Raw genomic sequence first — 15,729 nt, forward strand, 5'->3', positions numbered from 1 at the left:
GTTCATAATTGTAAAATATTCAATTCCATTCACAATTCATCCAATGAATCAGTTTATACCTGCATGCAGAAAGACCTAGATGATATTGAGACATGGGTTTATAAGTGACATGAACAATCATGCCACAGGAGAGATAGGAAGTGCCATTTATGAAAAGAGAGGGTCCAGTCACTTGTTCTTGACAGTCAATGGCCATCATGAGTTCTGGATATCATTATCTTGGGAACATGTTTGACCAGAAACTCACCTGGAGCAGCCACATAAATAACCATTCTGTCCAGGTACCATATCCATTTTCCATATAGATCTATCCTTCGTTTTTTGGATGATTTCTATTTCCTCGATGTGTAGCCACCTGGCTATGCTTTTGATGTACATAAGCCGAGATTTTCCTCTAGGTTTGCTCCCCCTCAATCTTTCCAGAGAGTATGGGTTTTTCTAGTTCATCTTTCCACATGATGTGTCCTAGGAATCTGAGTTGTCTTTCTCTTATTGTTGGTATGAGTGATTGAACTGCTTGGGCTCTTCTGAGAACTTCTTCATTTGATGTGTGTGTGGTCCATGATATTTTTAACATTCTCCTGTAGAACCATAATTCAGCTGCTTCTAGTCTCTTTTCCATTGCTGGAGAAATGGTCCAGCATTCACTTCCATACATCAGAATAGAATAAATGTAGCACTGCAGTATTCTGTTTTTAGTGTACATGCTCATCTCTCTGTCTGTTAATATGTTCTTCATTTTTTGATAAACTTCTTTCGCCATTGCTATTCTGTATTTAATATCTGTGTCGCACCTGCCATTACTTGTTATTAGGCTGCAAAGATACTTGAATTTGTTGACTTGTTTGATGTTTGTATTTCCAATCTTGATCACACATTGTGGGATGTTTGTCTTTCTGGAGATGACCATACTTTCTGTCTTCTTGGTGTTGATTGAGAGGCCTCTGCGATTACTTTCTGCTGCCACTATAGTGAGTAGTTCTTGAAGTTTTGTTTCTGAGTCAGCTATTAGTACGATGTCATCAGCATATCTGATGTTATTTATATTATGGCCTTCAATTGTGAATCCTTTGACGTCTTTGATACTTCTCAAGATATTTTCACTATACAGGTTGAATAAGTCTGGTGAAAAGACACAACCTTGCCTGACTCCTCTCATGATATTCACATACTCACTCACTTCTCCTTCTATTCTGATGGATGCTGTCTGGTCCCAGTATAAGTTTCTTAAGAAACGTATATCTTTCCCACCTATATCAAGATCTTGAAACATTTCCAGAAGATCTTGCTATCTGACAGTGTCAAAAGCTTTTGTATAGTCAATGAAACATAGGTAGATGTCTTTTTGTACCTGGATGGCTCGTTCACAGATCATCCGTAGCATGAAAATTGCATTTCTGGTTCCAGTGTTTTCCACAAAACCGCATTGTTCTTTACTGATTTCTGGTTTTATACAGCGTCTTGCTCTCATCATGATTACTCTGAGAATAATTTTTACGATTACCATTACCACGAAGAAATGGTGCAGCTCTATAAAACCCTGGTTAGACCACAGTTGGAGTATTGTGTTCAGTTCTGGTTGCTTTAGGATGTGGAAGCTTTAGAGAGAGTACAAAGGAGATTTACCAGGGTGCTGCATGGATTGGAGAGCATGCTTAGAGGATAAGTTGAGTTGAGCTAGGGGTTTTCTCTTTGGATTGAAGGAGGATGAGAATTGTCTTGATAGAGATGTACAAGATAATAAGAGGCATAGATTGAGTGATTGGCCAGAGACTAGTCCCCAGGATAGAAATGGCTAATACAAGGGGGCATAAATTTAAGGTGATTGGAAGAAAGTATAGGCAGAGCCCAAAGGGAGTGGTGAGAGTGGAATACTCTACTGGGGTGGTGGTAGAAGCAATGTTTAGTGATATTTAAGGGACTCTTAGATAGGCACATGGAGGAAAGAAAATTGGAGGGCTATATGGGAGGGAAGGGTTAGATTGTAGAGTAGGTCAAAAGGTCAGCGCAGCATTATCTGTGCTGTGGTGTTCAATGTTCTAATGTGACTGGAAGAGAATATCTGAGGCCGAGTACCCTGTTGTGAGTGGCTCACCTCCTGATAACCTAAAGGCTTTCCATCATCTACAGGGCCCAATTCAAGAATACGTTTGAATTCCTGGATGGATGCAGTTCCAGTAACCCACCAGAAGCTCAGCTTCATGCAAAACAGAGCAGCCCAGCTGATTAGCACATTTTTCCACCACCAGTCACATTCATTCCCTCCACTGTATAAAATGCACTACAGTTACTCACCTAGGCTACTCCATTTACACCTCCCAAACCCACAATCTCAACCAACAAGAAGGCCAGTTCAACAGCACATAGGACCACAGCCTTTTGCAGGTTGCTTTCTAATTAACACACCAATTTGATTGAGAAATTTAACTGTTTCTTGATTGTCGCTGGGTCTGAATCCTGGAGCTCCCTCCCCAGTAGCACTACAGAGACATCCTCATCCAAAGGACTACATTATTTCAAGGGAATGGTTCACCACCACCTTCTCAAGGACAATCAGTGATCAGCAATAAATCCTGGCATTGCCAGATCCAAGAAAATGAAAAAAAAATTGCTGTAGAACACAACTAAAAAAATAAAAGTGGGATAAAATGAATCTTTTTGATTAGAGAAGACACACGACACAATAGAATGATCAGTTGTGTAAGCAGAACGCTTTCCCATGCGAGGCTGTGAGACAGTTGAAAAGTTCAAGTTGGTCTTGAAAGATTTTTGTTAGATAAGGGTATAGCATGAATAGGTGGACTAAAACGCAGATCAACCGCGATCTAATTATATGTTATCAGATGTTCTTTTATTAATGGTAATTGCTTTCCTGGAAATCTAGTGAGGTATAACGTAATGTGTTTTACTCTAATTCAAACACATAATACAATTTAAATTCCAAATAGTCTTTTTAAAGTTAACCCAGTTTTTAACAGATTTTCTCAGAGTCCAAAAGAGAATAAGGTTAGATCATAATGAGATTTACGGATTTAAAAAGTAAGGTTTATTTTCCCAAATTCTTTGTTTAAAAATAAGCATTACCTTTGTCGTTTCATAAACTTCTTCCAGTTTAATGATGTGTTCATGGTTCACCATCTTCAAGATGGCAATCTCCCTCGCCAACATTTTTACAGCATAGCTTCCAGCCTGAAGCAAAACAGAAGTCACATGAAAACTGCAGTGGTTGGAAGTATGAATATGGGACTGCGGCAAGGCAAATACAGATTCATTGTTTTCTCAACTAATACCCAAGATATTGCAGTTGATATCAGTGTCTTTGTGCATATAGTCAGCTAGTGGCACTGCTGATGGTCACCATCAGTGAGCCAGGAAGGAAAGCCCGTTGTGTATGTAAGATCCACGACGGCTTAGTACAGATAAACAGCTCATCAACACACATTGTCAAGGCTGGTAAAAATAGTCCCTTCCAAAATGGTATAGTAAGAGAGAAAATTAGATAGTTGCTAAATATTTAAAAAATAAATTCAGCAATACAGACAACAGGAATCCTGCAGATGCTGGAAATTCAAGCAACACACATCAAAGTTGCTGGTGAACACAGCAGGCCAGGCAGCATCTCTAGGAAGAGGTGCAGTCGACGTTTCAGGCCGAGACCCTTCGTCAGGACTAACTGAGGGTCTCGGCCCGAAACGTCGACTGCACCTCTTCCTAGAGATGCTGCCTGGCCTGCTGCGTTCACCAGCAACTTTGATGTGTGTTGCTTCAGCAATACAGAATAAGTTTCTTAAACAGAGCATTCTCAAAATGTTTCTGCAAGCCATTTAGTCAAACCATAAACAATACCTCTTCATCATCTATGGGTTCAACTATCTATTCAATCTTATAACACATTGTGCACTCCACACAAAATATCCACCTTAAATACAAGGGGTTGCAGGAGTTGTGCACAGATGTAATGTATATGGATTTCAGCAAGCCATTTGATAAGGTACCCCATGTAAGGGTTATTGAGAAAGCAAGGACACATAGGATCCAAAGGGATATTGCTTTGTGGATCCTGAACTGGCTTGCCCACAGAAGGCAAAGAATGGTTGTAGATGGGTCATATTCTCATATTCTGCATGGAAGTCTGTGACCAGTGGTGTGCCTCAGGGATCTGTTCTGGGATCCCTACTCTTTGTGATTTTTATAAATGACCTGGATAAGGAAGTTGAGGAATGGAGTTAGTAAATATGCTGATGACGCAAAGGTTGGGGGTGTTGTGGTTAATGTGGAGGGTTGTCAGTGGTTATAGCAGGATATCGATAGGATACAAAACCGTGCTGAGAAGTGGCAGATGGCGTTCAACCCAGATAAGTGTGAGGTGGTTCATTTAGGTAAGTCAAATATGGTATTAATGGTAAGACTCTTGGCAGTGTGGAGGATCAGAGGGATCTTGGGGTTCGAGTCCATAGGACACTCAAAGCTGATGTGCGGGTTGACTCTGTGGTTAAGAAGGCATGTGGTGCATTGGCCTTCATCAATCGGGGGATTGAGTTTAAGAGCCGAGAGGTAATGTTGCAGCTATACAGGAACCTGGTCAGACCCCACTTGGTGTACTGTGCTCAGTTTTGGTCGCCTCACTACAGGAAGGATGTGGAAACCATAGAAAGGGTGCAATGGAGATTTACAAGGATGTTGCCTGGATTGGGGAGCACGCCTTATGAGAATAGGTTGAGTGAACTCGGCCTTTTCTCCTTGGAGTGACAGAGGATGAGGGGTGATCTGATAGAGGTGTACAAGATGATGAGAGGCATTGATCATCTGGATAGTCAGATGCTTTTACTCAGGGCTGAAATGGCTAGCATGAGAGGGCATAGTTTTAAGGTGCTTGGAAGTAGGTACAGAGGAGAGGTCAGGGGTAAGTCTTTTATACAGAGAGTAGTGAGTGTCTGGAATGGGCTGCCAGTGATGGTGATGGAGGCAGATACGATAGGGTATTTTAAGAGACTCCTGGATAGGTACATGGAGCTTAGAAAAATAGAGGGCTATGGGTAACCCCAGGTAATTTCTAAGGTAAGGACATGTTCGGCACAGCTTTGTGGGCCGAAGAGCCTGTATTGTGCTCTATAGACCACAACAAACATAATACAACAAGCAACAGAGCAGCATCAACTAAACAAGCCCTGTTCCTCCCTCCCTCCCACCCATCCACATACCCACGCACACACACATGATCTTTAAAAGTGACAGTCTTTCAATCAAAAATCCTACTTTTGGACTCTTCCCTCGAAGCAAATATATTTTTGAGTTGTCCAGGTGGGTCACAACATTTCAGCCTCCCCTGACATTAGTGAAAACTGCATTCATTAATGCAGCCATTAGCTTCCTAGACGAGTTATAGGCATCTGTTAGTCTCATGAGACCATGGATTTGCGTCTTGGAAGGTTTCCAGGGCGTAGGCCTGGGCAAGGTTGTATGGAAGACCAGCAGTTGCCCATGCAGCAAGTCTCCCCTCTCCATGTCACCGATGTTGTCCAAGGAAAGGGCATTAGGACCCATATAGTTTGGCACCGGTGTCATCGCAGAGCAATGTGTGATTAAGTGCCTTGCTCAAGGACACACACGCTGCTTCAGCCAAGGCTCAAACCAGCAACCTTTAGATCACTAGATGAACGCCTTAACCACTTGACCTAGACCAGTGACCCACAAGTAAATGACTGATTCATGTTGGATGTCCTGGTTGAACTGAGTACTCTAGTCATATTGGGAGCCCCAGTCCTACTCATCAGATCAATTGGAAGCTCTTCTCTTCTCATTATATACAGCAGTACTCGATGTACCCTGCCATTAATCACACCACCATTTGACAAGATTCATCAAAGAGAAGTAAACAGTTCGGAAAATCCATAGGAGTTTCATAGATTTCCAGCAGGAACTAGTGTCCACTCGGACACATCATTTTATCCATTCATAGATTGCCTATCCTTTACTGAACAGGAACTGAGTCCCACTGGGTTCATTCCGAGGGTTACTTAAGAGTCAGAAGTGGGACAGGTTATTTTCTGTTCGGTCTAAGTAGAGAAATTGGGAGGCTAAAATTTAGTTATAGAGTGCACTAGTGAGACCACATCTGGATTTCTCTGCAGTATTGGTCACCTTAATGAAGGAAGTATATAAATACATTGGAAGCAATTAAACTACCTTAGTACTTAAGATGCAAATATGTGAAATGGCGAGAAACAAAGGGATATAGACGATGTGCAGGCAGATGTCATTAGTTTAAATTGGCATCAATATCAGCGCAGTTATTGTGCACTGAAGGCCTTTACCTGTGCTGCAGGATTTTATGTTCTATGTTCAGACAAGGTTCGCTGAACTAACAACCGAAATGGGTAGGCAGTATGATTAGGAAAAATGGACAAGCTGGACTTGTATCTTTGGAATTTAAAATATTAGAAGAGTGAAAGGAGTGGAAGTTGACTGAAATATATATATATATATATATATATATATAGTTCTTTATATATATATATTTCAGACAAAAGGAATTGTTGAAATTTTGTGTTATTGATTGAGATGATACGACACTAAAGGTTGGCAATTCCCTTCCTCTCACAGATGCTGCTCAGCCTGCTGAGTTCCTCCAATAGATTATTATTCTGGAGTCCAGCAAGTGTGTCTTTTGTTTCTTAGTGGTTAAATATATTCTTGATCAGAAGGCATGAAAGGTTTTATCATGGGTTTAATGATTTAATGATTTAAAGGTTCAATGGTTCAATTTACTATCAGGGAATATTTACTGTATACAGTCTGAAATTCTTACTCTTCTCAGACATCCACAAAACAGAAGAAAAACCCCAAAAAACCCCAGAAATGGAGTAGATGATAGATTGAATAGCAGAGCAGACTTGAGGAGCTGAATTGCTTCTAATTTCTAAGCTTGCACCCATGTATTTAAAAAATATACAATTTACAAAAAAAAACTAAAGAATTAAAAAAAATTATTAAAGCACCTAAATACGTTCAAAATAAGCTACAATCAGATAATTCAGCTTCTATTACTGAAGGATAAAATGTAAACTAAAGAAAGCTTATGTTTGTCCTTTGCAATCTCTCTCTCCATTCAAGTGACTGAACCTGGTCTTACACACACAATGCCAGAGAAACTCAGCAGTTCAGGCAGCATCTACAGAGGGGAATGAGCAGTGAATGTTTCGGGCTGAGAGTGGGTCTTACCTTGAAATGTCATCTGAACATTTTCCTCCATAGATGCTGCCTGACCTGTTGAGTTCCTTCAGCATTTTGTGTGTTGCTCAAGGCTTCAAGCATCTGCAGAATGTCTTGGGTCACCATGCTGGGTCTAATCTGACATGGGTTGTGTGAACTAAGGCTAAGAGGTTACAATGATCTCCTTCTCTGCTGCCAGAGTCCATGTGGAACACAGCAGTTAGAGCATATTTCTGAAAAGTATTACCTAAAGCTGACTGAAATATTTAGTTTGCACTGAACTCACAAAGTTGCTCTCGATTACAGAAGGAAATATCAATGAGTACCTGTGAGCACTTCTGTGTAAAATCTCCCATAGGGCTGAAATCCACCCTCTGCAGGAGGTGTTACAAGAGGATGATGACAGTACCTAACACACACACACACAATGAATGGACAGGATGTTGTTATTGCCCGGTCCATTAGATCATCCATTTCAGAGCATGCTGCCATTCAATATCCACCTCCAGCCCATGTCATAGAATCATAGAGTTACAGAGCGGTGCAGCACAGAAACGTGGCCTTTGGCCCATCATAACTATTATTATGTCTAGTCCCATTGACCTGCACCCGGATCATGGTCCTCCAATCCCCTCCCATCCATGTATCAAGCTTCTCTTAACTGCTAAAATCGAACCTGCATCTACCACTTCCTCTGGCAGCTTGTTCCACACGCTCATCACCCTCTGAGTGAAGACGTTCCCTCTTATGTTCCCTTTAAACATTCCACCTTTCACCCTTAACACATGACCTTTAGTTCTAGTTTTAATCAACCTCAGTGTAAAAAGCCTGCTTGCAAATATGCTATCGATACCCCTCATAAATTTGTAATTTCTCAAATTTCTCCACATTCTCCTATTCTCCAGCAAATAAAGTCCAATCCCCTTTGAACCTCTCCCTCTAACTCAGGACCTCAAGTTCTGTCAACGTTCTTGTAAACTTTCTCTGAAATCTTTCAATCGTTTTGATATATTTTCTGTAAGCCGCTGAGCAGAACTGTGCACAATGCTCTAAATTAGGCCTCAGCTAATCATTTTTTACTCCTACAACTGATGTGCCTTAGGATGGCAGTGTTTAGTCAGCCCTGAAACACATGGAAAATATACTTTCATTTGGAAAGGGCCTCACCTTTTCTTTGTTCAGTATTTTGATGGCCCGCTTGGAGTCTGTGGGAATGTGTGTGGCTTGGATAACAATGCCAAAGCTGCCTTTTCCCAGATCTTGTTCAAACTGGTAGAGTAGCTGAAAAATAATTGCAACTGTCACCATGATTCACCATGGGGCAACACAGTATCACTGAAAGTTTAATTCACATACTGGACCACAGGAACAAATACCTAATGTTCTGTAAATCTCAGCATTGCAGTTAACATAGTTAATTTTTTGCTTTTCAAAAGCAAGTGGCTAAAAGCTAAGTTAGCATCATCGCAGCCTATAATTGGCAGGAAAATCATGGAGGGACTGATAAATACTGAAAACAGTGTGTGTCTGTATCAAATCCATCTCATCAACTTTTCATCTCCTGTGTGCCATATTAGATAGGAATAGGAATGCTCTTTAGTGGAAAATTTGGAATATTCAGGTTCATGTGCACATGAGAAGTACCTTGGATTGACTGTGCATATTTACAGTAACAAAGCATTTTCTGTAACAAGATTTTCCCCTAAATCCAATGTCGATAACATAGCCAATATTCTTCTTCATTCTCACAGTAACACAAAATGACTTCCATCACTCTAATCTGCATTGAGCATTTGCAGGGCAAGAACTTCAGATCATCACTCCAGATACAGCTCCCTCACAGGGCTATTGTCACTCTAGAGTACAGAGGGAATGTGAGAGCAAATAATTTACCATCAGGCTGGGGAATCTGGAATTCAATACCTCATACATGGTGGGCCTTTCTGGTTGCCAATTGACATTCCTGAAAAGTTACTAATCTCTCAATTGCAATGGAAGAAATTAAATTCAAATAATTACATTAATTTGAAATCATAAAACCAGTGCTAGTAAAGCTGACAATAGAACTACTGGACTCTAGTTAAAAACCTACTTGGTTCATTTTTTACTGTTTGGAAAAGAGGCCTGTCCGTCTGGCTTTTATATGATTATAGACTCACGATCTAAAGTTATAAACTGATCTCTGTAGGACATGTTTTTTTTATCCACTTGGAAATCAATAATAACAAGAAAGCCATATAGATTATCCAGCATTGACTCAGATATTGGATACAAAAACATCACGTCCAGTCCAGTCAATACTGCAAGGTTCTCTTCACTGGCACCAAAATTAGGCAATGTTCTGTGAAAAACTAGTTAAGAAACAGACTGATGTAATCATATTCACAAGATTATTTCTTCACTTAATCTCCTTGGGAGGGGAGGGAACATCGACTCAGACCATGAGAGGCCTGCATCAGGCATTTTCATGCCTTACGAAGTGCAGATTGGAAGTCTGTGTGGGGCGCCACTCCTTGCACAGACTAGAGCAATGTGTGATTAAGTGCCTTGCTCAAGGACACAAACACGCTGCCACAGCTGAGGCTCGAACTAGTGACCTTCAAATCACTAGACGAACGCCTTAACCACTTGGTCACGTGCCCTCCCTAATCTCCTTGAGTATGTCCTTCCAAAATAACTGACATATCCTCCAAAGCTGACAGCAAAGTGGTGTACACCAAGAAGGGAGTGATCCTGGGAGTCCCTAACATTATTCGTGAACCTCATGAAGCCATCTGAAAAGAGGACTTGACCATATCTTATCAGAAGTGCTCAAGAATTAAGCTCCAGAAAGAACCCTCTGAACTCCTGGCAGAGGTTGCTTGCTGAAAATTATCTCCTAATCTGCAACCTGTAACATAGAAGAGTATTGGCATTCCTTCATTATCATTAGATCATAATCCTGCAATACTATTCTTAAACATAACGTGGCTGTATCTTCACTGTTAGGACTACAAAAGATCAAGAGGGTGGCTCATCATCTTCTGGAGGAGAAATGGGAAAGGCTGACCTTGCCAGCAGTGTCTACATCCCGTGAATTAAAATAAAAGATAAATTCACTCTCATCCCTGTGAGTTTTAAGTGCAAGCTCAGATAACATGCACTGATGTGATATTCCCATCTTCCCCTTTTCAACCAGCCTTCTGGCATTCTGAATAAAATTATAATTTAATTATGTTAATTACTAAATTAATGAGCAGCCTTGTTCTTTTTATGTTCCCCAAAGATATGTTTCATTTTACTTTGGATCTATACTATCAACAGAGCAAGGATCCTTTGCTCATGTCAGTCTACAGTCTAGACCATATTTATCCACCTGCCCCAGAAGAGAGAAACACACTGAGCAAACTATTGCATTGAAATGATATTCACAATTAATCATGCTTTATTACATAGAACATAGAACATTACAGCACAGTACAGGCCCTTTGGTCAACAACGTTGTGCTGACTTTTTAACCTACTCTAAGATCAACCTAACCCTTCCCTCCTTCAGTTTTCTATCATCCATGTGCACATCTAAGAATCTCTTAGATGTCCCATTCATTAGTGCTGCAATTTACTTAGCCCTGCAGTATTTGGGCCTCAAGATTAAGGAAACCCTTTTAGCTACAAAATAGAGTTTTATTTCAATCAGTTTAGCAAAGAGTTAAATTGAAATTGATAACTCATTTTCCTCACAAGTTGAGCAGAAATATTCACCTGATACTCCCAGTTAATAGAGTTCAGACAACCCCGGAACTATACACACCTCTGTCTTTCACCATGTAGTCTTTGCCACATTGCATCACTTTTATTAATGGTTACCCGACATGATGCATTGCCTCCCCAGGCTAACTGGAAAGCAGACTGTCAATTGGTAGATACCTAAATGCTGGACAAACAAACTTCTTATGCCTTGTTTGATAGAAATTAGAATGTTCAAATGTCTCACAGAAATCCCACGTGCCTTAACGCCTACCTTGTAATACTTTTGCCTGGATTCAGTACCTTCCGGGATATTAAACTTTAATTCCTGGAAGTTGAAGGGTAAGATTTCAGGCATCGATTTGCATTCAGGATAGTGTCTGATTTCATAATTACATGTGTATGCAAACAACACTGAAAGTATTGAATCATACAATCACTCCTTTTGCCCTAACTCTGTCAAATAATATTTCTTCCATTCTGGTCTTGCGTTACAACATGTGAGAAGCAAGTAGAATATCAAAGCCTTTTGAAAGTTTATGACATCTTCTGTACTTTCTTCACCTAGCTAATAGATCAACTGTCACCTCCTTTTCATTGAATCCAAATCATGAGTTCAAAAATTGGTTGACAAGTAACGTTAGCAGAACTAATGCTTTTGACTTAACCCTGCCTATTCCTGAGCAAGAACAATTAGATCAGTGTGGAGCATTGATTGACTGATTATGAGCTTCAGTCTTTACCTCTCTTGGTTTCTTCAATGTCCTCTAAGTCCTGGTGATTTGTCTGTACCGCCTATATCTCTACTAATTTGGTCAGAACTGATACATATCTTCAGTGGGTTTCAATCATCACGAGCAGTCGCATGTTTGGCTGAGATAATGCAAAGTTTAAAAAGAGGTCGGGGCCTTTTGGGGCTTTTTGGTGGGCTTCAATAATAATGATCTATTAGGCACTTGGCAAAGGCCAATATAAAGAAGTGAGGTGTAAGAGGAGCAGCCTGTGTGGAAGCGGCCATTGTGTGAGCATGCCAATGTTGGAGTGGTCAGCCTTTGGTCAAGAGGCTTGGCCAAGCACAGGTGGAGGCTTTAAGTAAGTTTCCAGTATTTTTTAATCTTTCTTTGTCCATTAATACACAGCTAATGCATTGACAATGGGTCCAGAATTAGTGATATGTTATTTGTGAGAGACTTGGGAGCTCTGGGAGACCTGCAATCTCTCTGATTATTACATCTTCTTGAGGTGCATCAAGCTGCAGCTCCTTAGAGACCATGTTGAGGAACTGGAGCTGCAAGTGATGACCTTCAGCTCATATGGAGGAAGGAGGAGGTAATAGATAGGAACTACAGGGAGATAGTCAGCACCCCATGAAGTGTACCTCTATGCCATTCCCCTCAATAATAAGTAAACTGCTATGGGCACTATTGGGAGGGAACAACTTACTGGGGAAAGCTGCAGTGATTGGGTCTTTGGCATTGAGTCTGGTTCTGTGGCTAAGAGTACTGCAGTAGTGATTGGGAATTCCATAATTAGAGGAGCAGACGGGAAGTTCTGTGATGTGAAAGAGACTCCCAGATGATATGTTGCCTCCCAAGGGCCAGTATCAGGAACATCTCAGATCATGTCTACAGTAATCTAAGGGGGGAGGATGAACAGCCAGAAGTCACGGTACATATTGATACCACTGGCATAGGTAGGAAAAGAGAGGAGATCGTGAAGAGGGTATATAGTGGGTTAGGTAGATAGCTGAAAAGCAGGACCACCAGGGTAGTGATCTTTAGATTGGTGCCTGTGCCACACGCCAGTGAGGGTAGGAAGAGGATGACTTGGCAGATGAATGCGTGACTGAAGAATTGATGCAGGGAACAATGTTTCAGATCGTGGAATCTGTGGAAGGTATGACCTTTAGAAAAAGGATGATTTATACCTGAATTCACGGGGGATCTATAGCCTTGCAGGCAGGCTTGTTGTTGGGAAGGGTTTAAACTAATTTGATAGGGGATGCAAACTGGAGAGAGAGGGCTGACGATGGTACAGTTCATATACAAATAGACGCAGTGTGTGATGAGACTGAGGAAGTACATGAAGGGAAAATTGTAGTTAGTACGATGAGTTGCAGTGTAAGAGGGGTACAAAATTAGAAAGGGTGATGAATCAAAGACAAAAGGTTTTATACTGGAATCCATGCACTATACGGAATAAGGTAGATGATCTTGTAGCACAGTTAGAGATTGACAGGTATGATGTTGTGAGTATCACTGAGTTATGACTGAAAGAACATCATAGTTAAAAGCTGAACATCCAAGGATACACACTGTATCAAAGAGATAGGCAGGCAGGCAGAGAGGCTAGGGTGGCTCTATTGGTAAAAAAAAAATGATATAAAACCCTTGGAAAGAGGAGACAGGATTAGAAGATGTAGAATCCTTGTCAATAGAGTTAAAAAAACTGCAAGGGTAAAAAGACCTTGATACGAGTTATATGGGAGCCTGGGAACAGTATCCAGGATGTGGAGTACAAATTACAATGAGAGATAGAAAGGCATGTAAAAAGGGTGATGTTACAATAGTCATGGTGGATTTCAATATGCAGGTAGATTGGGAAAATTAGGCTGGTGGTGGATCCCAAGGGAGGGAATTTGTAGAATGCCTATGAGATGGCTTTTTCGAGCAGTTTTTGGTTAAGCCCAATAGAGGAAAGGCAATTCTGAATGGCTGTTATTTAATGAAACAGATTTGATTAGCAGTTTAAGGTAAAGGCGCCCTTAAGAGGCAGTAATCATAATGCAGTGGAGTTCACCCTGCAGTATGAGAAAGAAAAGCTAAAATTGGATATATCAGTGAAGGTAATTACAGAGGCATGAGAGAGGAGCTGGCCAAAGTTGATTGGAAATGGACATTATCAGGGATGATAGTAGAACAGCAATGGCTGGAGTTTGTGGGAGCAATTTGGAAGGTGCTGGAAAGTTACATCCCAAAGATGAAGTATTCTAAAGGGAGGATGAGGCAACCATGGCTGAAAAGGGAAGTCAAAGACAGCATAAAACCAAAAGATGGGAAATAAAACATAGTAAAAAATAGTGAGAAGTTAGAGGATTGGGACACTTTTAAAAACCAACAAAGGCAACTAAAAACCATAAGCAGAGAAAGTTGAAATATAGATACGCTAGCCAATAATATAAAAGAGGATACAAAAGGTTTTTTCAGATATATAAGGAGTATAAGAGGGGAGAGAGTGGATATTGGGCCACTGGAAAATGGTGCTAGAGGGGTAGTCATGGGTGAACAAAGAAATGGCAGTTGAACTTAATAAATATTTTGCATCACTCTTCACTGTGGAATACACTAGTGGTATGCCAGAAATTCAAGAGTCTCGGGGCAGATGTGAGTGTCATTGCTATTACTAAGGATACTCTACTTGGGAAGCTGAAAGGTCTGAAGGTAGATAACTCAGCTAGACCAGACGGACTACACACCAGGGCTCTGAAAAAGGTAGCTGAATAGATTGTGGAGGCATGATCTTTCAAGAATAATTAGATTCTGGAATGGTTCCAGAGCACTGGAAAATTGCAAATGTCACTCCACTCTGTAAGAAGGAAGGGATGGAGAAGAAAGGATATTTTAGACCAGTTAGTTTGATTTCAGTGGTTGGGAAGATATTGGGTTGGGAGTTCATTATTAAGAATGAGGTGTTGATGTGCTTGAGAGGCATATGATAAAATAAGCCAAAGTCCATACCTTCTTCATCCTCAGCACTGGTGCCACAGTCTTTAGTGGCTGTCTGTATACTGAGAGTAAAAATACAGCCAGGTGATCAGACTTTCCAAAGTGTTGGTGTGTGATGGCACAGCAGGTCTTCTTGATGGTGGTGTAACAGTTGGCAAGTGCATTGGCTCCTCTGGTGGGTTAGTGGTGGTTGGTCAGAGACTTCATCAAGCTGGCCTGGTTGAAATCCTCTGCAGTGATAAGGCAGGCATCAGGGTGTGCCGTTTTGTGATTGCTGATCATGGTGCTCAGCTCCTCCAGTGCCTACCTGAAGTTGGCCAGGAATGGAATGTACACCGCTACCAGGATGACAGTGGAAAACACTCTTGGCAGATAAAGTGGATGACACTTGACCACTAGATGTTCAGATCAGGTGAGCAGGACTGACAGAACCACAGTGTGTTACTCAAGATGCATACTCTGCCTCCCCTACCTTTAAAAGACTCAGCTGTCCTGTCATTGTGGTGGATAGTGAAACCCTCAGGCTGCAGCACTGATGGGGCTGAGCCATGTTTCCATGAAGCAAGGTACACAGATGTCCCTCATATCACTCTGGTACTGTAATCTTGTCCTGAAGTCTTCAATTTTATTTTCCAGAGGTTGTATGTTTGACAAAACACTACCTTACTATTCCACATCTGGAATATTTATCTTCTTATAACTTTACCACTGTCACAGAACAACAAATTTCACAACTTATGCCAGTGACAATAAAGCTGATTTAGATCCTGATTCTCCTTCATCTCCTTCTGCCCTGCTGACTTTCCAGCCCAAAGCCTCCATTGCTATCACCATATTTTTCCAACAAGCCACAATTGCTAGTTCCTTTGTATTCTGATACAAAATTGTTTCCTTAAAGAAACCTGTACCTTACTCCATTAAGTAAGTTTATTAATGCTCTTCTCAAGCCAAAGCACTTCTACTGCTTGTTTCCTGAACTTTGGTCATCCCTGTCAACAGTGCTAAGATTGTCTTTATTAACAGGGTCATCCCTCTACCTGCTCCTAACTCTGTATGTCACCAAAGGT

At 41.0% G+C, this 15,729-nt stretch overlaps 1 protein-coding gene across 1 annotated transcript in view; it reads right to left on the reverse strand.

Moving 5' to 3' along the window:
• LOC140186731 (serine/threonine-protein kinase 33-like) overlaps positions 1-15,729 on the reverse strand; it is a 119,204-nt gene that overhangs the window by 46,340 nt on the left and 57,135 nt on the right. Inside the window, exons 3-4 of the mRNA XM_072241244.1 lie at positions 8,380-8,493; positions 3,085-3,189 (exon numbers count right to left, since the gene is read on the reverse strand). Of these exons, the coding sequence (XP_072097345.1) occupies positions 3,085-3,189; positions 8,380-8,493 (219 nt within the window). The remainder of the gene's footprint in view (positions 1-3,084; positions 3,190-8,379; positions 8,494-15,729) is intronic.

Source organism: Mobula birostris, chromosome 23 (assembly GCF_030028105.1).
Source record: "Mobula birostris isolate sMobBir1 chromosome 23, sMobBir1.hap1, whole genome shotgun sequence".
NCBI classification, from domain to species: Eukaryota; Metazoa; Chordata; class Chondrichthyes; order Myliobatiformes; family Myliobatidae; genus Mobula; species Mobula birostris.